Source organism: Mustela erminea, chromosome 4, assembly GCF_009829155.1.
Source record: "Mustela erminea isolate mMusErm1 chromosome 4, mMusErm1.Pri, whole genome shotgun sequence".
In the NCBI taxonomy this organism is placed as follows: domain Eukaryota; kingdom Metazoa; phylum Chordata; class Mammalia; order Carnivora; family Mustelidae; genus Mustela; species Mustela erminea.
This window is the reverse complement of record NC_045617.1, coordinates 60263073-60290353: the sequence shown is the minus strand read 5'-3', so window position 1 is coordinate 60290353 and position 27281 is coordinate 60263073. Positions and strand designations below refer to the sequence as shown.

General features: G+C 34.8%; 1 protein-coding gene across 1 annotated transcript in view; it reads left to right on the top strand.

Annotated features, from left to right (window-relative positions):
* Positions 1 to 27281, top strand: part of VTA1 (vesicle trafficking 1) — a 62891-nt gene that overhangs the window by 3013 nt on the left and 32597 nt on the right. Inside the window, exons 2-4 of the mRNA XM_032339359.1 lie at positions 15835 to 15929; positions 18614 to 18741; positions 19612 to 19687. Of these exons, the coding sequence (XP_032195250.1) occupies positions 15835 to 15929; positions 18614 to 18741; positions 19612 to 19687 (299 nt within the window). The remainder of the gene's footprint in view (positions 1 to 15834; positions 15930 to 18613; positions 18742 to 19611; positions 19688 to 27281) is intronic.

The window sequence follows — 27281 nt, the reverse complement described above, 5'->3', positions numbered from 1 at the left end:
GCCATATGTGTGGGTCTGATTTCTGTTGTATAACAGAAGACCGTTCATGGTAACTTGTTGTGATTTGTGCTCTACATGTACCAACCAGTGTTCTTCAAACCTCAGTATGAAGGAATTCTACAGGAATCACCTCCGCAATTCTCAACTTCTGTTTCTTCTCTGACAAAGCTCCTTTGATCAGGATAGCAAAGTTGTATGCTACTTCTCTTTTCCCACATCCTGTTCACAAATGCTCTTCAACTTTAAAGAAGAAAAGCATGCTCTCATGTATCATGAGTATTTTTTATGGCATACTCCCCTGGGAAGGAGTGTGGAAAACCTTCCAGGGTGTCCAGAAAAAAGGGACAATTCAAATTAATGGTGTAGTGAAGTCTCTGTTAATTAAGGTATTAAGGAGAGCATCCTTTCCTTTCCTGTTTTATATCGAAGAAAATTGGAGCCAAGAATAAACCTTTATTTGAAAATACAGGGCATGGGAAAGGATGTCAAAGCAACATTCTAATTTGGGGAACGAGACAGAACATTTTATAAAAGGGAAGAAAAGGAATTGTCCTTAGATATTAGTAGCCATTGTTTGATCATTTGGGATTTTATCCAGAAGGGTAGAGAGGAACAGTTTGGGACCAGAGTCATGTACAAGAGAGGATGAGAAGGTTTAACTGTGGGGAGGAGGACTTGGAAGAACCACATTGGAAAAGGCTTTTTCCAAAGTCTCTTACACTTACAGATGTATCTATTGAGGGTAGAGCCTCATGTTAAAACCAGGCTGTGTTGCATTGTTCTGAATTCCCTAAACGTAAGAGTTATCATGAAATGATCTAACCTTTACATTTTGTATTCATTATTTTAAAGAATATCATTCCTGATCTAAGAGAAATGCTGAAGTGGGTAGGGCCTTGTTTCATCCAAGTGACTTAAGGATCTGTGGCTTACTGAAATTTTGGAATTAGAATTCAGATGAAATGAGGTGAAAGCAGACATGGCTTAACATATTTATTCAAACTGGAAAACTATGTGATATTTTTCTGAGAAAGTAAGCCTCCACTGACTGGCTGGTTTGCCATTAACAGCAGGTTTTGCCATCAATATTCTGTGGTAGACATTCTCAAATTAAATGAGTGTAATCATCAGCTCTGAGGTATTTTGTTTTTTGAGAAATACATTTAAAACAAGTGATAAGAGAAATAAGTTTAAATTGGTTTCAAGTGTTTTTGTTTTGTTTTGCTTTGTTTTGTTTTCTTTGCCAGAGGATGTTGAAATGAACAGTATTTCAGTTTTCCTAATCCTGTCAGTGTCTTAGAATAATCCTGTCTCAATGTCATGAAAGAAAATGATGAATGTGTAAGATTTTTTTTGTATTGCTTCACAAAATTGAGAAAATGAATAACTCTAATGAGGGGTGACAAGTACTTTTCTAATTTTAAAACAAATTTTGAGGCTGACCTATGTGAAATGTCAGGTAAGAGATGATTAAAAATAATATTTGATGATAGGTAAGTATATGCTTTTTAGCCTTTAACCCAGAAGGAATTCATAGAATTCAGTGATTTTGATGTGATAAAACTTCCATTCTCATCTGCTATTTTATGTGAATAAATTTTCTCTCATCTTAAATTTGTAAATATGAAAGTGGGAACAGAAGCTTTGCTCTACTCCTGTTCTGTATGATAGTATATCATATTGATTCCTGGATACAGTTTAGCTCATTGTAAGATGCATTTCCAATAAATTTACCTTCTTTTTAATGATTATTGAAATGTGTAACATTGATATGTTTTGATCAATTATGCATTACAATAATTATGTAATTTTAATGCTTAGAGGAAATCCAGAGGAAAAATTTTAACACTTAGTATCTTATCTCACAGGAAATTTTGGTAAATTTAAACTTCAATTTTTGTACATTTTTGTTGTTGTAGAGAAGTATAATCAAGTTAGGATTTTGAGCATACAAATACATTCTTTGTAATAAAATTCATTATGATATGTAAATGGAAGTACAGGTTAAAGACAAAATGTATTATTTTTGATGCTTAAAGAAAGAGCTTTGTGTGTTTTAGAATTATATCAAATTGTTATACAGTTGAAAGAATGTTAGAAATTTTAGATGTATGTATTTGATGTACAGAAATTACATCTTTTATACTTGCTTAAACTGATGAAAAGTGGTAAATAGCAACTTAAAAATGTGTGAAGAGATACATTTTTATAATCTTAGTGTAGAGTTCTAAATTCCTACAGCAAAGAATTTTTGGTGAGAAAAAAAAAAGTCAAGATTATTTTGCTAAAGTACTTGCTGACTGGTAAAGCTCCATACTGTCTTTTAGTTTTAAGGCTCTGTGTATGTTGCTGCTCTTTGCCTTTCAGAATCCCTTGACTTCTTCTTAACCTGGTTAGCTTACTCTTACTGATTCAGTACAAATTACACTTTTTGTAAGCTGCTTTTCATTACCTCATAGGGATGGTTGGAAGTTGTTCCAGTGGGCCTCTCATTTTAATTAAATTGTGTTATAAATACTGATTTGCCTTTTCATCTTCTGGATTCTCCTGGAGGACAGGGAGGGATTAATACCTTTTTTTCTCTCACCACCTGGCACATAACTGACATTCAAAAATACTTAATACATGCCATCTCTCTAAATGTTACTATTACTTCGCTAGAGTGTAAGCTCTATGAGAGTAAGAAGTATGTCTTATGTTGATGATCGTTGAGTTTCTAACTCTTAATATCTAAGACACAGTGGATGTGTGTAAATTTTGTCTGTTGATTGAATAGATGAACTATATAGTAACTATAGTAATTTATGGCTTTTTAAAATGTTCTAATTACAGTGAGGAAATGTAATGGAAAGAATCTCAGTGCACTGTATTTTATAACTTACCCTACTGTGTTTATAATGAGTTTTAGATGAAGTCATAGGTATGTTCTCAGTATGTCCCCATTGTGCCTCCTCCATTTCAATTATATGATCTCCAAAAATGATTTATCTCTGACCTCATCATTTTTTAATTGTGACCTTAATATTTCTGTATTTCTTTGTTTGGTCTTTTGTTTTCTTTTTAAATCAGGAATGTATGTTAAAATGTGTATCAAATTACCTTTTTTCACCATTTGTGCAAGTGCTAGTGTGCTTATGCTTACTTCTTTGAACTTATTATTGTATTATGTAATAAAAAAATAGTAAATGTCCTCCTCCTTGAAATACCCCTCCATTCCTGGAAAGAATCCCATTAGTTTTTTTTTTAATTAAACTTATTAATTTGAAGTAATTGTAAAGCCACATGAATTTGTCAGAAAAAGAGAAAGATCATGCATGTGCTTTACCCTGTGTCTTCTAGTAGTAGTAACTTGCAAAACTATACTGAAATATTATGACCAGAAAATATTGACATTGATGAAATCCACCAGTCTTATTCATACTTCCCCAGTTTTATGTTTGTTCCTGTGAGTGTGTTATTTAGTTCTAAACAGTTTATCAAGTATAGGTTCCTATATCACCATAGTCAAGATAGAGAACAGTTCCCCAAGAATCACTTGTTACTTTTTTGTAGCCACACCCATCTTCTTGTCACCACACCCATCCCTCAACCCTACCCCACCCCATCCTGGCATTTGGTGTGTCACTGTTTTTTATTTTAGTCTTTCTGATAGTTACGTTGATATCATGTCTTTAATTTTATTTACCTGATGGCTACTGAAATTAACATCTTTTCTTGTGTTTATTACTGTATGTATATCACCTTCAGCATATTTTCTGGTTTTGTCCCTCCCCCCCTTTTGTGTTTACTTGGTTTTAATATATTGTAGTTACTAGTCCTTGTTTTGCAAATATTTTCTCCCAGTCTGTGGCTTCTCTTTTGTATTCATAACAGGGTGTCACAGACACAGTTTTAATTTTGGTAGTACCCTGTTTATCAGCCTTTCTTTTCTTATGTCGTGCTATTGGTATAAACTCTGTATATCATGTATTTTTCTTAATGTCGTAGTCTATTTTTTCCTGTTTTTCTCCTGCAAGAAGAGTTCCTAAGTAATACTGATTCAGCCTTTTTTTTTTATGTGTTACCATTGTCAGATTTTCAATAATCATATCATGCTAGCTTCCTTAATATTGTTATGAAGGTTCTCATATCTGATGTAGATTAAAACACAGCTTTATCTCTTTTTTTAGATTAAAGAAAAGTAATTGATGAAGCAGAATTTTCTGCTTTTGGGGGGAAATTATTTTTTATATTGATTAGTTTCTTCAATTTGAAATATTTTTGGCCTAGTATTGATATATTAAATAACATTTTCTGGAATATCCCATTTCTGTCAGATGTGAAAATTTATTAGCTAGAAATTACAAATTTTTTAAGAGAGCATGAGCTGGGGGAGGGCCAAGGGAGAAAGAGAGAGAGCAGCAGACTCCCCACAACCCTGAGATTAGGACCTGAGCCAAAATCAAGGTTGGTTACCTAACCATCTGAGCCACCCAAGTGCCCCAGATTACAAATTTAACCTTTCTCAATTCCCTCATATGTCTCAGTCATTAAATTTTTAAAATTTTACTTGTCTACTCAGTTTCTTTGGTATATCATGGCCTCATTTTATCCCTAGTTACTGACAGAGCTTCCTAGTTTCTACTTCAAACAGATAATCCCTTTAGCTGCTAGGAAGATCTGTTTTAACTGCTTAGTTTAAAAAAAAAAAAAGTAAAAGAATAATAGAGTTGTCTAGAAACATTTAGAAATTCTGTATGGCACAAACAGTATTAATTTAAAAAAACATTGCAAGAAAAAATATTTCCAGTAGATGAGACTGGAATCCCTGGTATATAAAACACTCATACAAAACTGGTTTTTAAGAAAAAAGATCCTTGTAGATAAAGGGACAAAGAGCATGTATATTTAACTACTAAAGAAGGAATGCTAATTATTAACATTGAGCTTAATTAGTCATGTAAATTAAAATAGGTTACTTTTTTTGGTTGTAAAATTGTAACTCAGTGTAGATGAATATGTGGTGAAATCTCCATTGACAAGGCTGTGTGACTTGGTACAAACTTTTAGAAAGTATTTTGGCAAAATGGAATTGTAAAAGTCTATATAATTCAGTAATTATAGTTTTGGAAAGTTTTTGCTTAGGAAATAATCACAAATATACTGAGAGTTTTATGTGGAGTCCTCTGGATGATTATTTATGCATTTGTGAAAAATGCAAAACAACCTAAATATGTGTCATTGTGGAAATGGTTAATTAAGTTACGGCAGATCTACTGGGTGGAAAGTAATATAATCGGTAAGAATTGCAAGTCATCTTTTGTAACATAGGAAGAAGTTTATTTGAAAATGCAGGATATAAAATTGTATGTATAATATGACTTGAACTTTTTAATATGTATATACTTGGAGAAAAATATTGTGGCTTTTGGGTTCATGGATAGTGTTTTCTTCTGATTGTCTTTTTTGTTTATTTTCTGTTCTCTAAGTGAACATGTTCCATGTCATAAAAAATGCAAAAACAAAAGCTTTATTAAGGACCGATTCATTTTTAAATCCACCTGTTGTTGCTCCATATATAAGTGCCCTTAGTGATTTGAACCCTGAATCATCTATAGCAGTTCTAATCAAACTGAATTTTACTGTTTCTGGAACCTTGCTCATTTTCTCTTGTCTTTAAGCCTTCCAACATTATATTCCCTGTGCCTTGACAACTGTTTCCTTCCCCACCACCCCCACTCCACTTTATCCTTAGGAACTAGCTTGAATGTTACCTTTTCAGGGAGGCCTTCTCCTAAACTTGGAAAAGCGCATCCTTTTTGTGTCCTCATTGTGTCTTGTAAGGCTACCTTAATTGCTTTTCATTTATCTGCTATCTTTTCCGGAGTTTAAACTTCAGACTTGCACACTTCTGGGGGCTTTTTATTTATTGACTGTGCCTTATAGTGCTGGGCCACTGGAGATAGATACATAGTAAAGAAAAGGTGCTCAAAAATGTTTGTTAAATTACCTGGATTTTAAGGCATCAGTGGTCCCTAGAGGGAACTATAGCCACACAGTTGTCACTGAATAAAGAAACCAGACAACTAACATTCATGTAGCTCTCAGCATTTGTAACAGTGCTATCTTTCAGGATATCTGATTTGAATCCCACTGTCACCCTGGTTCTTCTGTTAGTAAGTAATGGAACCAGGAACCGAATGGCAAATGCTAGATGAGAAATAGTTATATGGAAGATTGTTGACAGTAAGTAGTAATTAGAAAACCAATTATGGAGTGAGTGAGGATAAAGGACCGAGTCAAACTGACAATGAAAGGGGGGCAGAAAGGCAGTGCAGTAATCTGGGAGATTTCTAATAAGTGAAGAGTAGAAAAGGAGGATAGGCTTGAGTTGCTAACATAACTGAGCAACATGTGTGTCTCTCTCTCTTTTTTTTTTCCTTTAATGAAGCCAGAATATTTTTGAGCCTATGCTAAATATAGGCACAGTATGATACATATTTTGATTCTGTTAGGTTTGGTGTAGATCAAGCTAAACCCATAAAGATTCCTTCCATTGAGATTTGGTTTAACCAAATGTTTAGTTAAACATAGTTTCAAGTGTGATTTTTCAGAGTTTCCTCTAGGGGGTGACAGTGTATAATTATCAGACTGTGAATGAAGGTGTGTAAGTGCTCTTTGAGGGTCATTTGTTTATATAATCACTGGAAAATTAAATACAGTCATTCAGGAAGTTGTAAATAGGTATGGCCATTTCAATTCTGAGATATTACAGGACCTACAGTGTAAAATTTTAATTTAGCTTAAAGGCTAAATAATACTGGATTTTTTTAATGGATGTGTTAAGTTAGATAGATTTTAGGATTAATAATCAGTTGCCTATTATTTTTTCTGTAGTTAATCACACAGAAATTGGATCTTTTAAAGCCAAGGAGACAAACTTAACTAAACCAATAAAAGATAAGCAATTTTCCATTTTTTTACTGTTTTCTGAATCTGTGATTAATTGAAGTCCATAGTTCTGTTGTCTCAGTAATTATTTTTTATTATAGGCTGACTCAGGATACTTTACTATAGCAGTGACAGGTTAATAATGGAAACACAAAAGGTTAAGATACCTGATTTATCCATTAACAATCCATTTATTTACCTTATATTTGTTTTTGCAGACATGCTGGGATCATGAGTTCTGTTTTGTAAAAAATGGTCATTTTAATAGTTAATCCTATTTTTGAGTAAAGTAAATGAGTTTTTAAGACTCTCAGCCTGTCCCTAAGGTTAAAGGGACAGGATCAGTGGTGTCAAGTAATTCGTCCTTCACTGTCATTATCTTTCTTTGGCATCCATGCTGATTTAAAGCATCTTTGGTAAGGTTCATTTTTTATGACAATTATGTTTGATGTTCAAAGTGAAAACTGACTCTCTGGCAGCATGTTGCTATATAAGAGGTTTCGTTGCTTAAGTTCCTGCTTTCATTCAGTCTGTCATTTATCTTTCTATGGCTTGTCCAGGTTTTTTGGTTGTTAGATGTTTTTGAACCTTAGTTACTGCTTCTCTTTGGAAGCAATTCAGATTCTGTTGTGCCTCCACTGTGGGCTTATTAGATATTCCTCTTTGTTTTATTTTTTTAGTAGTTGCTTTAGCATTCATGTTAACTTATCATAGCCTGTCATCATATAACATAACACCTCACATTCAACATAAAAACTTGATTTTCTTTTTCCTCTCCTGTCCTTTGGCTATCATTGTCACACATTTTACTTATCAGTATGTCATAAGCCCATAAGCCCTAATCTACGTTTTAATTTCTTTAGTTGTCATTTTTTAAAAGAAATTTATAAAATGAAATAAAATTTGAAATATTTTCCCATGTAATCTGGTATCATTTTTCTGTCCTGTTGAAGAGCTTTGCAAGTGAATTCTTGATTCACTCGAATCAAGTGAGTTCTTTCAATTTCTGTTGTTTGAAACAAGCTTTATTTCTTACTTATTTTCGAAAGATAGTTTTGCTGGGTAAGGAGTTTTAATTTTTCTGTTTTATATTTTTCTTCAGCATTTTTTTCTTTTCTTTCTGTTTTTTGATATTTTTTCCTAACTCACTGAAACTCTGATCTTCTGTTTCTTTTCAATCCTTTCTTTTTTCCTGCTTTGAGTAGTTTCTGTTGGTACATTCTGAAATCAGTCTTTTGTGGTATCCTGTCCAGTCAGTTTTTCATTTCAGAAATTTTTCATATCCAGACATTCCATTTATGTTCCTTTGTTTTTGTTTTTTTGTTGTTGTTGTTTTTTAAGATTTTATTTATTTGACAGATGGAGATCACAAGTAGGAAGAGAGGCAGGCAGAGAGAGGAAGGGAAGCAGGCTCCCTGCTGAGCAGAGAGCCCAATGCCAGCCTGATCCCAGGACTCTGGGATCATGACCTGAGCCAAAGGCAGAGGCTTTAAACCACTGAGCCACTCAGGCGCCCCATTTGTGTTCCTTTGTGCACGTTTTGTTTCTCTCCTCATTTTATTCATGGTTTTTATTAAATACTTGTTCATGATTTCCAAGTGATTTAATGTCACTGCTGTTTCTGTCATTTTGTCATTGTTCAGTCTTAATTGGGCTGTTCACATTCTCCTCCTTATTTGCCATCTGTAGTAATTTTTGATTGGTTGCAGGACATAGTGAAATTTAAGTTCTTGAATGTCTGGATATTATGGCCTTTGACCAAATTTGATCTGGCCAACAATTAAGTTAGTTGCAGTTAAGTGTGATATGTTCGTGTCTTTGTTTTTAGTTTGGGGGCAAGTCTAAAGTAGCTTTAAGGATGGGATAATCTTCTACTACCAAAGCATACCCTACCATTTGGGGTCTCTACTGAATATCTTGGGTAGGCATTTAGAACTCTTCACCCTGGTTGCAACTTGAATGCGTCCCAGCTTTGGGGATGGTCCAGCTCACAACTTCCACTCACTCTGTCTGACTTCGTGGAGTTCTGATCTACGTGTGCATCTTGTAGTATTCAGTTTAGCCTCTAGTTTATCCCTGCCTGGGATGTCTCTTCTGCGTGGCTTCTCTTCTTCAGAACTCTGCCCCTCCACTTAGAGCTCCTTTATAGTCATTCTAAGCTTTAATCTGTTTTCTCAGCTCTACTGAACTGTATTTTCTTTGAGGCACCCCCCCACACACACTCTCCATAGTTTAGAATGTGCCTCCAGGAAGAATGCTGGACTGATCATTGGTGTAGTCATCTCATTTGTTTCCTTTCTCCTGGTGTCATAGTCTTCCCATCTATTTCTATTTGTGAAAAAGTGGTTCATACATTTTGTCTAGTTTTTTGTTGTTTATGGTGGAATGTCAAGTCTAGTTATTCCATCATGGCCAGAATTAGAATCTGGTCTCATTTTAGTAGTCAAGTAGTCACTTTGCTTTTGCTCTGTACCAGCATAATCTTTTAGTAAGAATTCAGGAATAGTCCACTTTTTCTTAAAGCTACTATATTACGACAGGAGCTCCAAAAATAGTTGTTTAATGAAGGAATGAGCAATGTAAATATCTTTTGTTAGTAGATACTCATTCACAGTTTACTTTTTATCTTTGATTCAGAAGTCCCTTCACAAAAGCTAATACTAACCATAGAGTAAGTATTTACAGTATGCTTATGAATAGAGTAGTATTTTCAGTTCTATTTGTTGGAATAAAGTCTTTTAAACATAATTTGAAATTATAATGATTCCTATTTGAGTGCCTTGTTTATTTAACCTATCAAAGCATCTCTCTTCATAATTGCTTCTGTATATCTTTTTTGCGTGTTTATAGCTTGCATTTCATAGTTTATATTTCTTATGTATAAGCAAGGATGTGTTAGAATGTTAATGTTTAGATTTTATGGAACTTCGAATTATACATACCTTCAGGATTAGAAAATATTTATCTCCTAAATGCCTCACATTAAATTAAAGTTAGGTTGGAAAGTATTTAATCCTTTTGCAAATGTGCCTCATTACTCATCTTCAAATAACATTTATTCATAAAAATAAACACATTTCCTTGATGAAATAAATCAAATATATTTTCTTATAGAAGATTTTAGCTACATATTTATTCTGTTTTAGTAGGTAATTTTCCATGTTAGACATTAATTTTTCATCATCCTCCTGCTGCTACAGTGAATTAGCACAGTGTCTTGAGCTGTATATGAAAGTGATTCTTTTTTTCCATCCTTTATGGCAGAAAGATCTTCTGGTGTACTTACTAATTTTTACAAGTAGATTTAAGGCCTTTTTGCTTTTATTAATATTAAAAATATATCAGAAGATAATTTTCTGTATTTAACAAGTAAACCACATGAGATACTAAAAAACTGTTACAGCCAGGCCATTTTCATCCTAAATATTTCCAATTCTGAGGTGATTTCTTCCCAGTTCTTCAATTAAAGGTGTTATGTAATAATGTCCTAGTAATTGCAAAGACCTAAATATGCATGTAAACCAAGAAAGAAAATGTATGTGGGTGAAACCAGTTAACTATATTATCATTACATTGTATTTCAGGTAATAGCCATCTGTGTTAAGGTAACATTTAAAGGATGGGAGCTGAGCCTTGTTTTTATTTGTGTTGTGAGGGAGAATAATAATGGCTGTGGTGATATGAATTGGGAATAATTTGATTTTTGCTTCAAAGTAGATATAGATAGTCTCCATTTGTATTGTAAACAATAGAAGTAGTTAAAAATGATAAGTAGAAACCGAGAATTGTACTTTTTTTACATGTGAATAAGTCACTTAAATCACTTTCTCATGGTAGCAAGAAATAGTGCCTGATTAATTTCTGTAGTCCTAGATGGATTCCACTAAAGCCAATGTGATCCTAATAATTGGGCTCAGTTTTTCAACCTGTCTGTGCTGAATAGCCATTTATCTCCAAAGTTGGTTCACCAATTACACTCAACAACCTACACTCCATGGACTGTAGGATGCATACACTGTTCACTACTCTGTTAGGAAGATAGGAAAAAGACCTCCTAGGAACATGAAACTGTACTGTTTCCTCACATTATTATGACATCCTGTTGGCTAACAGTATATATAGATAGTGAATAATTAATTAACGTCCATTAAATTTTCTGTGCTTGTTTTTGGGTGAGGTGGTTGTTTAAAGAGATTGATGTATGTTTGAAATAGTCATTTGGGAGGTTGGGAAGGCAAGCATTAAGCTCATTTGAGGTTGATAATTATGATATTTATAATGGTGCTCATCTGCCAGTGGTCTCTATTGCTTATATATAGGCATAGAGAAAGAGGATAGATGGGTTTAAATAATGAGTGTCCTTTTGCCAGAGGAACATAGTAAAGAAAAACTTAAGGGGTAAGGGCAGTAAAGTTCTAGAAAATTATAAAATCAAAGCTGGCTGCAGAGGTAAGTTAAAGGAGAAAAGACTGATCGCAATAAAGAAATAGACACCAGTGAACTGGCCACCTGTTGTAATAGGCATAGTTTCAAGTTGGAAAAAATGAAAATTGTGTTTAGATTTGGTGCTTAATATACTGATTTGGGAAGTAGAGCAATTTGAGGTTGTGATTTAATCATGGAGTGAGTGGCTTGTATGGGAGAGTACATACAATTATTAGGGTCAGCAAGAATTGAGAACATTGTTTTGTGTATTAATTTGGATTAGATTTGCTTTCTTATTGCTGAAAATCCAAAATAACAATAGCTAAGTCAGATAAGAATTCCCTCATTTAAAACAAAGTCTGATGTTGGCAGTACCCAAAACGTGTCAGTCCCACGAAGTCATCAGGGACCCAAGTACTTTCCAATTTCAGATCTACAGGCAAACACATGATTACCATTTCCAAGGTTGCCTTGTGGTCTAAGTTGTCTACTAGTGTTTTAGTTACACCGTGTCTATTTTAGGCATCAGGAAGAAGAGGGAAAGGGTCAGTAAGATCTGTCATTTCCCCTTTAAGATTACTTCCAGAATTCTCTCCCAACAACTTCTGATAACATGGTACCAGTCTTAGTTGAATGGCCATATCTGGCTTTGAATAATATTGGGAAATGTACTATTTTGGCTAGGTACATTACAGCCCCCTTAATAGTGTAGGGGTCTCATTAGCAAAGAAGGTAGGAAGAAAGAATGTGGGCAGTTAGTAGTCTCTGCCACAAGTATCAATTATCCATGCGAACAGCAAATTTTCAAGATAGTGGAAAAATAAGGAAGGACCCTGAGGTTCTCGGTCAGTTACAAGCTTAACAAGATCAGGTAGAAGAGAGGGGCTTGAGCTTTAGACCAGTGTGTTTAGAAGATACTGAGAGAAAGTAAGTAGCAATGGGATGCAAAGAAAAAAAGTCATGCTTGTCAGTCCTGATGTAGAAAGAATATAAGAGGATTGCTTCCAGTGGTGTCTAGGATTTAGTTAAGGCAGAGGGAGAAGGAATCTGAGGAGATACACAGGATTTTGCTGATTATAAAGAAGTAACTCCAGGGATTATGGTAAAAGAATGGGGCCCTGTAGAAGAGGTATGGGCTAGGTTGGGATAAGAAAATATAGTTTATAGATGAGAGGAGAAAGGATGTAAGCAGAAGCTTTCTGAAGCAGAAGCTTTCCTCTTAAAAATACGAGCAAGACCACATAAAATTCTTGATAAAATTTTGGTAATACAGCAAGACATAGCAGAGTAAATTTGGAGGAAGAAAAAGTGAATTACCAGTTAAGAGATACTATCATGTGCTAGAGGTAGCATTTGATCTGTGATCTCAGCAAATCAAATAACCAGGAAACATATAAAGGAAAAATATACACTGGGTGGCTCAGACAGTTAAGTATCGGACTCTTTATTTCATCACAGGTCATGATCTCAGGGTCATGGGATCAAGTCCGACATTGGGTTCCGTGCTCAGTGCATAGTTTACTTGTCCTGCCGTTTCTGCTACTCCCCCGCACCTTGCAACTGCACACTCTCTTTTTCTCTTTTCTCTCAAATAGTCTTTTTAAAAATGATTTTTTAAAAGGTGAAAATATATTAAAGAGGGAACCACAAAACCATTAGAGAAAGGTTGCATCATTTTTTGTGTATTTGAGATACGTGCCAGTAACTTGTGGAGGAGAGGAAATGCAAGTTAGAGTTAAATTTGAAAAATTAAAACCATGGGGAAAACTAGAAAAATCATGTAACTGAATATCTAGCCCCTTCAAGGTAAAAGAACTTTTCCAAGCTTGGAATTTACGGGGTGGGGGGGAGAGGAAAGGAAATAATAGCTTTGAGAACATAGATATTTCACGTCTCTGTGTTTTAAAACAGCATTCAGAAATTGAAAGATGGCATGATATTTGCAGCCAGTATGTTTGCTTTCGAAAGAGCTCATTTGATGCACTGTTGAAGAAGAAATGCAACAAAAACACTGGGAGAAGAAACCTGAACAGCTCACAAAGAAAAAGTGTTAAGGAGTTCAGTCAGTTACAAGAAGAAAAGGAGCTAAGACAGGCACAGATCTTAAACAGCTCAAAAGAGATGTGACTGGTTTAAAAGGAGAGAGCGTTCAGCCATGCTTTAGGAGCTATGGGTTGGGGTTGGGGGCAGGGCGATGATTAAAACCTGAGACACAAATGGGTAAAGGACGCAGCCATGTTGCTTAAAGAAATATATATATGACTGGTTAAAAGTAGAAGAAAGAAAAAGAAAATTTGGTCACATTTGGTATCAAAGCAAGAGTCATTTAAAATGAGCATTTTTTTTTTTTTTTTTGGTTTGTTTTTTTAGATTAGAATTTGGTTTTGGGTCACAGTGATGCCCAGTGCTGGCTGTTGTGCAGAGAAGACAAAAGCACCTTGCTTTTTATACTGTGTGGCAATGTAAATCTGTACAGTACTTTTGGAACTCCTTTTTTTTCCTCTTGTTAATAACTAGATGGATTGTGCTCGCTTCGGCAGCACATATACTAAAAAATAACTAGATGGATCAAACCCTGAAATTTGATAACGTGAAAATAAATGCATTAACAAATTAAACATCAAACTCTGTAATAGGACATAGTCCTAACAGCAAGACTAAGTATTTAAAAAGTAGTTTCTTCAGATAAAGCTTTTAAAATTAAAAACACAATAAATAACTGTATATCATGTGTATCTTAATACATTCTTAAAGAAGATATAATTGAGTAGCCTTAATTGAATTGGAAATCTTGAGAGTACCTAACAGATACCCAAGCTATGTTTTAAAGCTCTAGTAAATAAGCAGTGATAGGCCAGTAGACTAATGAAGCAGGATAGACAATATACAGAATTGGGCCTTTTTATCCCATGGAAGCTTAATATATGATAATGAATGATAAAAGTGGCATTTAAATCAGTGGGGCAGAATGAGCTATTCTTTCATCCATGTCTTTATCTATGCAGAAAATGTTTATCGAAGGCCAAGCACTATCCTACATTCCAAGGGTACATAAACAAACCAAATAGACTGAAATTGCCATCATCACAGAGTTTAAATTCGAGTTGAAGTAGAGACGGTGGATTAATAAGTAGAAGATGATTATGTGCTGAAAGAAAAATAAAGCAGGGAAGGGTGATGGTGTTCATAAGACGTCATCTGAGGGGAGAAACATATCCCTCCTTTATACTGTGTAAAGAACTGCCACAAGACAGTTTGTTGAAAAGCAAACAACCAAATAGAAATTTGGCACATTTTTTTTTCTTTTGTTTTGATAGCTACTAATTCAAGAAGGTGGATATAGAGCTATCCAGTAAATATGCAGTACTTTTTTAGTAGTGAAAATGAAATATCACGTAAAATCTTGACACTGATAAGTTCGATACTACCAGGCTTTTTTGTTTGTTTACTTTTGTGGGTTTGAGGAAATGGTGCTTGCATATGTTGGAACTATAACTGTATTTTAGTAATCTGTTTGGAGGACAGTTTAAGAGTAGCTCTCAAAGATGAAAAAGATACACGTATATGACCTGGGTATTCCATTTCTTGGTTATTTGCCTCAGGGAACTCTTGAATGCAAACACAAGAAGGTATGGTAACAAGATTTGTAGTAATGAACATCTGGGAACCACCTAAATGTGCTTTCATTAGAATGATATATCCAGGATTTCCAGGATATACTTGGAGAATATAAGAGTAAATTACAGGTGGTGTATGTACACACCAATGGTAACAATTACCACCAGACCTTTCACTGCTCCTGTCACTGGAAAAGCTATTAAGATCATGGTGTCACAGAGTTGTTTTTTTTGTTTTGTTTTGTTTTGTTTTTAGGTTTAGCCTTATCTCTAATGTTTTTATTAACTTTTTTAAAAGGGTGTGTATTTTTTTTTTTTTTTGTATATATACAAGTAACTTAAACAGTTCTCCCTGTTAGCTTCAACTCAAGTTATGTTTCCCAGTGTTCTAGCTCATATTATATATTTTGTTAGTATCACTTTTGGGCACTTGGTGAGTGTTCTTGTACATGTGATTTTTCTGGTTGCCTTAACTTCCCAATTAAATTACAGGTCTTTTTAACAGCTTAGGACCTAGTCTTTTTTTCTCTTCTCCTTCTCCTTCCCTCATTTCCTCCTTTCTTTCTTTTTGTCCTTTCTTTCTAACATAGTGCCAAAAGAGAAGACTTTACTTGATTAAAAAAAAATTGCTATTATCATGGATCTGTTACATTCTTTGGATAATATTTGTATGTTCTTTATTTTTGTAAATAAGATCCATAATAAATCAGTTTTATTGCTAAAGTTTATTTTTCCAAAGTTTATTTTTAAAGTTTTATTTCCAAATTCACTTAGATTTTAAATTATTTATTTGAAGAATGTATATTTTAAACATTCACTAATGGAAATTGTTCAGGTCATCTCATTTTTCTTTTCTTTGTAGGTCGTTTATATGCAATGCAAACTGGAATGAAGATTGATAGTAAAACTCCTGACTGTCGTAAATTTTTATCAAAGCTGATGGATCAATTAGAAGCTGTAAGTTAAACACTGATCATTTATTTTCTGATTGTTTTAAGTTGCATTTTATTACATTCGTTTATGTGTATTTTGCCATTTTAGTTCTTCCTCTTGGCAGCCATCAAGTAATGTCATTACAGCTGAGGAAAAACTAGACACACTTTTTTTTTTTTTTCAAAGATTTTATTCATTTATTTGACAGACAGAGAGAGAGAACACAAGCAGGGGAGCAGCAGGCAGAGGGAGAGGGAGAAGCAGACTCACCCCAACCAACGCAGGGAGCCTGACATGGGGCTTGAGCCCAGGACCCAGGATCATGACCTGAGCCGAAGGCAGACACTCAACCAACTGAGCCACCTAAGCGCCCTGACTCAATTTTTTTCATTCATATCTTACTGCTAAGGGAGTTGTAAGTTGTATTAAAGTAGATTTCTATATCTTGTTATTGTAGGTGACCTTCAAGTCATTCTTTCATAAGTGACAAACCCTTTCTAATCTACTTCATACAGTTACATGGATTATTGATTTGGGAATTCTTAAATTGCTCCTACAATAATGAAATGGACTACTTATTTAGTGAAGGACAACGAAGGAAATAGTATCAATTGCCTATAGTCTCTTTGTCTCACTCTTGGTACCAGGAGAAGATAGTTTTATGGTCCAGGCATTCTTCCCTGCTAGTAGAAATGTGGTAGGTGACTAATGGATGAGTCATCTTCTTGAACCATGATATAATCTCACAGGTCATATAGAAGTACCAATCCAGGGAAGATTGAATGAGTTGAATTGGGTATCAGTGCAAGAAGACAGGAGTGGCTGTACCAATTCAACTTAATCAGGACTCCACCCTGTGCCTCCCTTGCCCAGCTGTCCTGGCTTTTCTTTTAACAGTGTCAGGGTCTACTTCTGGCTGTTATATTAATACCTGCAGCCTTTTATTTACTTAGTTATATGACCTGCTCAAGAGAATTAGAAACCTAAATATTTGACTAGTTGCATTATTTTTTGTAGAGAGAATTTTAGATATTTTAAAAATCAGAGCATTTATAATAGTCATCCCAGAGCTTTTATAAATGTTGAAAGTTACTCAGATCAAAACCTAATTACATTAAATAGCCCTGGGCAGTAGGGTTCTAACTTGGTTAGGTATGGGTGTCTGGCTTTCTGACCCAGAGTCCCTGTCATTGCTACTATTAACCACCCATTGGATCTAGTGGCGCCATTGATGGGAATCCAGCTGCCCTTGAAGCCTGTCCGTCCTTCTACTTCTAAAGTGGTTTCTGTAGATACAGGAAAAATTTGAGTATTCTTTTTTTGAAGATGAGGTTAGGGAGTGAGAGGAAGAATGTGTCTCACGCATAGCAGTACATTTATAAAATCATATTGCTAACAGACTTTGTATAGAATATCTCTTTATTAATTTCACAACATAACAGTAATAACTAAACTATCTTACGGATAAAACAGAAATCAGAATAGTTCTTTATAATAAGCAAAATATAAAATCACATTTGTAAAGGGACTCAGCAAGAGTTTATTATTACCTAAATTAAATAACAGGTAGAATAAATCTATTCTGTGGTGAGTCTGTCCCATCTGCCTGTGCTGTAATGTTTAGAATACAGTTGGAAAACTGAGTGTATGTTTTTCCTGTCAGATATTTCATGTTGAAGATGAGGTAAAGTGACATATTCCCAGTTTTTTTCTAGAATTAATTGTACAATTAAAACATTTCGTAACATGGATATAATAAACTAGTGTTAGATGTGGGGTTTTTTTCCCATTTTTGTTCAGGGTAAGTATTGCTGTAGCTAAATCATCCTTCAGTTCCAACATTAAATCTCTTCTAGAACTTCTGTTGTAACAATGAGAATATTTATTTTGCTGATTTTTATAAGGAATCCTGAAGCCTTTTTTAAATTTAATTTTTTACTTTATATAATGTTTCTGAGAAAAGCCATTTTTAAGCAGTTAGTATGGTACTCAGATAATATTCCAAAAAGCCATTTCATTCTAGTACAGCATTCGGAATAAGTAGGAACTTAGTTTGTTGTGTTCAAAATATTTTAAATTATTATGTGTGTAGGAAAAGGATGTACTGACTGAAAATTTACAGTTGTGAATTGTGTTAACGAGGTATATATTTGTCTAAATTTTAAAAACTTTTGTAATCCTTTTCTGAGTTTGTGATCTCATACTATAGAATTAGATCTGTTTTACACAGTACGCTCTAGGCGATACTGTTTCAGGATATAATGATTTCTGTAATCATATTTTTTTATATTTGATAGAAATTGAAATGGCAACAAATTAAAATTTTAAATCATGATTAGAGAATTTCCTAATTCCATTATAGGACACCTGATAGTTTATTGGCTGTTATTTTGAAATACTTGTCTGATGCTTTACATAGATAGTTGGGTGTGTTATCTTTTTATTCTTAGTTACTTTGATTTTTAGAGCTAAATTATCCTTTCAGGTTATCATGAGTGTGTCTTCAAAATTTTGTTAACATTGAGTTTTATTTTAAAAAACCTTGGGCTGAGACAGAGCAGTTTTTGCAAGATTTCATTGGTACATCTTTTACTGAAATGAATATAAAATAATTTTAAAAGTCTAAAATGGTCCTTAGGATTATTTGTATTTAAGCATACATTTCTGTGAATCCAAAATCTTAAGCTTTGTATCTGATTTAATTTTAGCTTAAGAAACAGTTGGGTGATAATGAAGCTATTACTCAAGAAATAGTTGGTTCTGCTCATTTGGAGAATTATGCTTTGAAAATGTTTTTGTATGCGGATAATGAAGATCGTGCTGGACGATTTCACAAGTAAGTAAAGCAAGAGAAAAATTAAAATTGTAAGTTTAGTTACTATATGAGGAATTATCCAGTTATCCATTGGACACTTTTAAACTTCTTGATTAATGACTTAGATTTTTTTTAATTACTTATAGAATATCAGAATGATTGGCATTACAAAAACCAGCCTGTCTTTTTAGAGAAAATGGCTGATTGAAAAATAGCCAGGGTAGATTTATTTTTTTCAGTAATTATACCCCAATTAGCCATTCTTTAACATTTGGTAAAATCTAAGATTTGATTTTAGCCAGCAACAGCCTGGTGCAATGATACTGATTTTTTTTAATTGTCACAAAACCTGCTAATTCAAATGATTTATCATTACATTGTAATGATACTTAAATGGAAAGAAACATATATGGCTTGATACAGATTCAGATAATACTGTGATTGCTTCCCCGCCCCAGAGCGTGTGCATGTGTTGGGGGGGTGCGGTTGGAGGGGGCAGGCAAAGGGAGAGGGAGAGAGAGAATCTTAAGCAGACTCCATGCCCAGAGCAGGGCCCAATCTCACAACCCTAAGATCATGACCTGAGCCAAAATCAGGAGTCAGACAATCAACTGAGTCACCCAGATGCCCCTGTAGTTGCATTTTTTAATAAAAAGTATACTATAAAATCTTGCCGTAGTATATTTATTTGTATTATGAAGGTTATTACTTTCTCCTAATAACAGATTACAAAAGGAGCTTCATTGTGTTCTTGAAATCTAATTTTATTTAAAACATTTATTTCAGAGTACTGTTGTAAACACTGGAGTTTTTTTTTTCTTATGGTTACATGGCTAATTCTGCAATTTAATGTTTTTCATTTAACTAAGTCAGCTTTTTCTTCTCTTTTAGGAACATGATTAAGTCCTTCTATACTGCAAGCCTTTTAATAGATGTCATAACCGTGTTTGGCGAGCTCACAGATGAAGTGAGTGTACACTCTGTTGCTTCAATAGCCTGAGCTCAGTATTTTTGCTCTCGATGAGTGTTGTAACTGCATTTGGCCTGTCAGAAATGTAGTGTAAGCAAAAAAATGTAATTTTAAATTTTCTACGGGCCACATTTGTAAAGTAAGAAGATGAAATAATTCTTAATGATTTACTTTTTGTAGTAAAATCCTTAAATCTAGTGTGACTTTTACAGTTGAGCAAATGCACAGCTGTGTTGGGCAGCATGGGTTTAGCATGTGATTTTATTAAGTGCTTAAATATTACTAATCCTGCTTTCTGTCAAATTTCTACACTGTTATTTGGTACATACACTGGAGTCAGAGGCTTTTAGGGTTGGGTTTTTTTTCCTGTTTCATTTTTATTCAGGAATATTGTGATTTGTTTCATTGTAAAGCACACAGATTTGTTATCTTCTGAGATGTTTCATATCCATTTTAGCATTTTGTTTTTCTTAACCTCTAAGATAAGTAGAGCATATACTCACTTTATATATGAGCAAATTGAGGCTAAGTGACAACAACTTAACTGCTGTTAGTTCAGTGTTGTTTTCACTGTAGCACGCTTTGCCATTGGCACGGAAGATGTGTTTTTTGAGAGAGGAGATATGAATCTAGAAATAGAAAAAAAAAGAGCTACAAATGAAACTGATAAAGGTATGTTATATTAATGATTTGAAATTTATGAAAAGTATTGCTTTCTGTGACATGAATTTTTCCTAAATGATGAGCAGCTCATAGTAAAATTGCAAACAAAATAAAGTATGATGTGTAAGATGTTTACATTTTCATAAAATAACATAGCAAAACTGTAAAAAATTCTTTATATTTAAAACAAAGTTAAGCTTTGGGATTGATAATTATAAGTTAGATTTTTGCATTACTGCAAAAGAGATGTGCAGAACATTTCAAGGTTATGTCCAGTGAATAGCAATTTTTTATTATGTGGGACTGTCTCTTTTATTTCAAAACATCAGGCATCCCTGGCCTTGCCCACACAGCATTTCCCAATTATTCCACTAACCAGAAACCACCCCCAGATATTTCCAAAACGCCCTCTAGGGTATGGGGCAGTGCCCATCGAAAAGTCATGTTTTCACGTTGCCTTGAAACAGAGTAATACAAGAGAAAAATGAGACCTGGAGCATGAAACCTCAAATGCTTCCCAGTGGTTATTCCTTTTTTTGTATTCTGAAGGCTCTGTGGATCCGCTCTGTTTAGCAGCCTCTCTGCTCCCATCTTGTGTTCTGGCTGATCTGGAGCTCTTTTTCCTCTGTGTACTAGCTACTTGAGGGTACAGAAGTGGTTTAAACATGGTGATGGACTAGTCCTCTTCAAAGTTTTAGAGAATTCAGTATGGTTTTAGAAAGTACCAGGTAGGGTGAAGGAGAATAATGGGTTCAGATTAAAAAATAAGTCATAAGACAGATCAGACAATAAAAGGCCTGGCATCTTCAATTAGTGGATTTTTTGAATGAAGAACTGGACTCTGATTTGCTTTGTATGGTAGGAACCTGTGGAATGAACTAGGCTGAGGAAGAACTACAAGTCATTTGACAAAAGAACTAGTTAATGATATTGTCGAACTTTGTACAAGGTAGGTTCTTTACTTGAGGAAAAATAATGTGTTCAGACCTATTATAAATTTTTGTCAGCACAAACATAAGTCAGCAAATAAGACTCCTGCAAATAAGAAGACAAGGAATCTGCACAACAGAGATGACAGTTGAAGTTAGATTAGACACACCCTCACGTAAGAGGATAGTTTTGATAGAGAAGATGGTCAAGTCAACATTCTGGTAAATACTTAACATTGAAAGTGCAAGAGGAAGACAACAAATACAGAAATAAGGACGTGGAGACACTCAGGAGATCAGCAAAGGTCATGATACGGGGAAGCGCCAGATTAGCAGGGCCATTTGCCCTGTACTTCCCAGAGGGCTCTCCCTGCCTCGCCCATCTGCTGTTACTTAGGGGAACTGCTCCCCTATCTCAGAAGGAAGACAACAGTTGTTTGAACTTACAGGTGCCAACCATGAGGACCCCGGATAATAGGTGAAGTAATAGATACAGGAAAAACAAAATATCTAGAAGTCTTAAGTGAGTAATGCAGGTTTTGTTTAAAAAAAAAAAAATTTAAAGATACGTACATAACCTGCACACATAATTAGCATGAGGTCCATCTGCATTTCAGAAAAAAATCTAGGTTTATATTTAGGTGTCCTTAACAAAGAATAACTTCCTTAGTTATTTGAACATAGCAGCTAAGGCAGGGACTCTAAATTGGGCAAACAAGAGAGCTTCAAAAGGAGTGGGGGGAGATTGTAGAGACTGAGCATGCTAACGAATATATGTAGTAACAGAGTAAAGGGCCATTTTCTAGAATGTTGGCACTCTTTTCTTTTCTTGTCTTACACTCAGCCTGCTACCTGAGCTCTTCTGCCTTGCACTGGTACTAGACTAAAGTAGGAAATGGCATCTGTATTGGTGGCTAAAGGACCCAGCTAGCTGGAAGGATCTGAAATGGCTCAGAGAAGAGAAGTTAGGCATTCTAAGACCAGCCTAAAAGGGAAGTTCTTGTTATTTTATTGGGCTGAGGTTATTCCTTGGGCCTTCATCATGTAAGTCATCATGTAATTCATGCACATATATATGCATATATATATTTATTTATTTATTTATTTAAATATTTTATTTATTTATTTGACAGATAGAGATCACAGGTAGGCAGAGAGGCAGGCAGAGAGAGAAAAAAAGGAAGCAGTCTCCCTTCTGAACAGAGAGCCCGATGTGGGGCTCAATCCCAGGAACCTGGGATCCTGACCTCAGGCAGAGGCTTTAACCCACTGAGCCACACAGGTGCCCCAGTCATGCATATTTAAATCAAGAAATATGTACATGCACAATTAGTGCGTAATTACACGTAGGTGCTTTTCACTAACTTACACATGTTAAAACATGCAAAATTTGGAAATTCAGGGGAAGTTGTGCATATCAAAATTTACAAACTGCTTGACACACAGTGCTGATTTATCTCATATTCAATATCATACAATGATCTTATCCTTATATGACTTGTGAACTGATATTTGCCCATTAACTGGGGTTGACTAAATACATAAAGTCAGCCAACAAGGAAAGTAGAATATGGGTGAGACTGTTCATCTGCCACTGACATAATCCCTAGGCCAACCAGTTTATCAGCATAGTTAAAAATTCTTTTCTCTTATTTTAATGTTGTTTTTTTTGTTCCGTCATTTTCCATGTCTGGAAATGGCATCTTCATTGTCATTACTGAGATTTAGATTTTTCAGAATGATGGTGTGAAATGTCAAATAATTGTAAACCAAGCTCCATTGGTTTAGTGAAATAGGGAGAAATCCACTCTAGCTGTGACTTCAGCAGCTTGTCATCAGTACAGATGAGCAGTATGGTGACTGGTAGCAAGCCTTTCTCCTAAGTCCTCATTGTTGTCTTTTTTTTTTTTTTTAAGTTTTTATTTATTTATTTGACAGAGATCACAAGTAGGCAGAGAGGCAGGCAGAGAGAGGGGGAAGCAGGCTCCCTGCCGAGCAGAGAGCCTGATGTGGGGCTGGATCCCAGGACTCTGGGATCATGACCTGAGCCGAAGTCAGAGGCTTCAACCCACTGAGCCACCCAGGCGCCCCAGTCCTCATTGTTGTCTTAAGAATATCTGGGGCTTATACTTATTTACTTGTGATTTAAGCCTGATGTGCCCAAAACAAGGCACAAACTCTATTTATTTCAAAATAACTATTAAGAAGATGAGCTGTTTTAAAAACAATGGGTATAAACTGGCTACTCAAAGCATTTAGCAGTTTTAACTCATTCCCTCCTTTCCACTTCCACTGTAGTTACATCCTGTACTTGGAAAACACTAGCAGACACACAAACAGGAAACAGAAAGGTGGGAAAAGAATGAGTTTAAGGATTTCAGGTAGGCAGATTTTTTTTTTTTTTAATATATCTTCCTGTAGGTATAGTTCAGGACTTATTAACTTATTTGTTCATTGATAAGGTAAGTACAGTGCTGCATTTGACTAGAGAATATGCCGGGGCGCCTGGGTGGCTCAGTGGGTTAAAGCCTCTGCCTTTGGCTCAGGTCATGATCCCAGGGTCCTGGATCGAGCCCCACATCGGGCTCTCTGCTCAGCAGGGAGCCTGCGTCCTCCTCTCTCTCTCTGCCTGCCTCTCTGCCTACTTGTGATCTCTGTCTGTCAAATAAATAAGTAAAATCTTAAAAAAAAAAAAAAAACTAGAGAATATGCCGGAGCTTTTTTAACAAAGCTAAAACTTTCCTCAAAAATAGTTGTTTCCTTGCTTCTAAAAGAATGCTCTTTTGAGAAACACTAAAATCTCTAATAACAGAAAATGGGAAGTGGAAAGGCATTATAACTGTCTCATAATTTTTATTTGTGTATTTTAAAATCCTTTTAATTTTATCATCTTTATAAACAAGGGAGTGGTGGTTTTTAATGTAACACTGTACTTTTTTTTTTATTATTAACTTATAATATATTATTTGCCCCAGGAGTGCAGGTCTATGAATCATCAGGCTTACACATTTCACAATCACCATAGCACATACCCTCCCCAATGGTTTTTACATTAATGTTTTCTAAAATTTTTAAAATACTACATTTTTTTGCTATCGGCTCTGAGAATTTATTGTAAGAGAGATAGTAGTCATTAGAGGCAAGCCCCACTGAACTCTAAACCAAGAAGTCATTTTACTTCTTTGGACTTGTTTTTTCTTCTGTAAAATGTGAAGCCTGGATGAGCAGGTCTCTGAGGTCCTCTGCAGCTCCACCAGTCTCTAGGAGTGTATGTTCCACATGTGGGAGAGGTGATAAAAAAGGAACAAAAAGCAAAGATGAAAAAGAAAAGGAGAGATGCAAAAACAGTTTTAGGTTAGAATCTATAAAAGGAGGGGTGAAAACTCTAGGAGGTTATATTAATGAAAAAGTTAGACCCACTGAAAATATGATAGCACAAAACAAATTTCTAGTAGGAGGAAGGAAGAAGAAAGCCAACATTGCAACATGGGGCCCACCTGGGGCCATCTGTAGGACGTGTATGTGAAGATTTTGAGTCTTCTAATTAAATTCTTTTTAGCTAATGTTCCAGTCTTTTTAAAAAATTCCACTGGTTCACAAGCTACATGACTACAGTTTACCTAATTTATTTTCCTATTTGGGGTTCTTTTTTTCTACAACATATTTTCCTCTGTTAACTGTTTTATTGAAGGACCTAACAGGGACTGTTCACTTCCTGGCATTGCAAGTCCAGGCTCCTGTCTATGGTACTTCTTCCCAGTCCTCTTTTATGTTCTTCAGCCTGGTCTCCCTTACTGCCTGCCCGGTTTCTGCCATTGATAACTGTTGTGTTTAGCCTGCATGTGTAAGCCTTACCTTCTCATTGAGTCAGCTACATTACTCTTGCCCTTACATGAATTCCCCTGTTCTCTCAACTGTTAGAGTCTTAGCTCTATGAATATTATAGTGTAACATACTGCGTTTAGTTTTGTGGATTATTTTTTGGAATAAAGTATACTGCAGTCTCTTCAAGAGGGGACTTAGTCTCATTCTACTCTTACATCTTCTTTGGCATTAAATGTAAATTTTTGCTGAGTGAAATCTCAGGGTAAAAAACAATGGCTGATCGTTGATATTTCAGATGTTGCTACAGTTCAGCTTTTCATTTTTCTATCTGTAGATGGAGATAATGTTCAGACTTGTTTACACAGAAATTCTTCTTAAGTCTTCTAAAATGTTAATAGATCTCTTTTACTCACAGCATTTTTCTTGTTATTTCCTGATATTTTTCACATCATTATTCATAGTTGCACAAAAATGAAATCTGTATTTTCTTTAGTCTACAACTCTTTTTTAAAGATACTTTATCTGCCATCTTCTATCTCTGTTTTAGTTATACCTATTTAACTCTTTTAACTGTGCCTTTTATACTTCCATCTCAGTATTTAAATATGTTATTGTATAAACTTCTAGCAATCCTATAGCTATATGGAAATCAGTATCCCAGTTTTAGGGATAGAATCACCAGAATATATAGTATAATTTATAATTTTGTATTTTAAAACAAGGGATGTTCAAAACATAAATATTTTGTTTCCTTCCTATGGCATCTTGTGCAATCTGTTCATGGCCAATACTGTTGATAGACTTTTATTGTATTTTAGATTTGTTTCACTTTTAGCATGTTTGGGAGCAGAGAACATTTTGCCTTTTTCCTTTGTAACAAAGTCTTTTGTTTAGGTTTAATACTGCTAATTTAGGAAGAACATAAAAATCGCAGGTAAAAGATAATACTTGTTCTCATCTGCTGAGTTTCTGCTAATTTAGGGGAATCAAATGAATATGGTATGCTTTCCTGCCCTCACAGAATTTGTGTTCTAATGTGGGAAGAGAAGCAAAATAACTAATTATGAGGACTTATGGTATAGTAATGACAGAGTACAGGGAAGATATTTTACTCCTGCCATTTGCCTGGCACTATGCTTAAACAATTTAGATATACCTTACTTCATCTTTTACAACTCTGAATTATAGTAAGAAAAGCAAGAGTCAGGAAAATAAAAGTAACTTGTCCCCACATGCTCTGGCCCAGAACATCACTTTGTGTGATGAACATCCAGCCTTTTTTTTCCCTTTGTAATTTCTATTCTGTTGCAACTAATAGTTTTATAAAATACAAGTAATTATTGAATTACTAGAAAAGTGAAACTTGAAAGGAGACCTGTAAAATCCAAGCCAATTTGTTACAGGTTTCCTCAAGGCTTTTAGTTTCTGTATGGTCTTGTCACAAACTCAAGATTCTGAATTAAGCCACATCTTACTGGTAACCTAGAAAACCATGATAGACCAGGAGAAATGATGTGCTTACGAAAGGATGTGTTCAGGACATATACCATACCTTGGGTTTTCATGCTCTTACTGTATGTACACTGAAGGTCTCATTCTTAGCATTTACAATAACAGAAAAATATAAAGGTAGTATCTCTCTTACTAGAGTAGGAATTCCACATACTTTGAATTCATTTCTGTGTAATAATTACTACTTAATCGTGAATGAATGGTACGTGTTTGCATGCAGTGTTAGGATAATGTGACTAAGAATACTACAGGCATTGGCCTCCGAAGTCCATATGCAACTTCATTAGCTGTGTGACTTTGGTCAATTACTTGAATTATGTAAGCCTGTTCCCCTGTCTTTAAGGTGAAGAAAATTATAATGACCTGTTTTGTCAAGTACTCCTAGATTTCAAATGAGAAATGTATGTAAAGCCTTCAGTAAATAGCAAATGCTTAAAAAACACAAGTTCTTGCTTTTACTACTAGATGGTTAATGTTAAAGTGCTGTATTACAAAGGGCATCAGCAAATACATGAAAATTTAATGGAAACCATCCTAAACTGCTCAGTTTTATATATTTATTTGACATGAATCTATTCAAAAATAGATGGGCGTTATATACTATATACTACTATATGTGGAGGTCCAACATGTGCAGTTGGAGTCCCAAGAAAGAGAGTAGA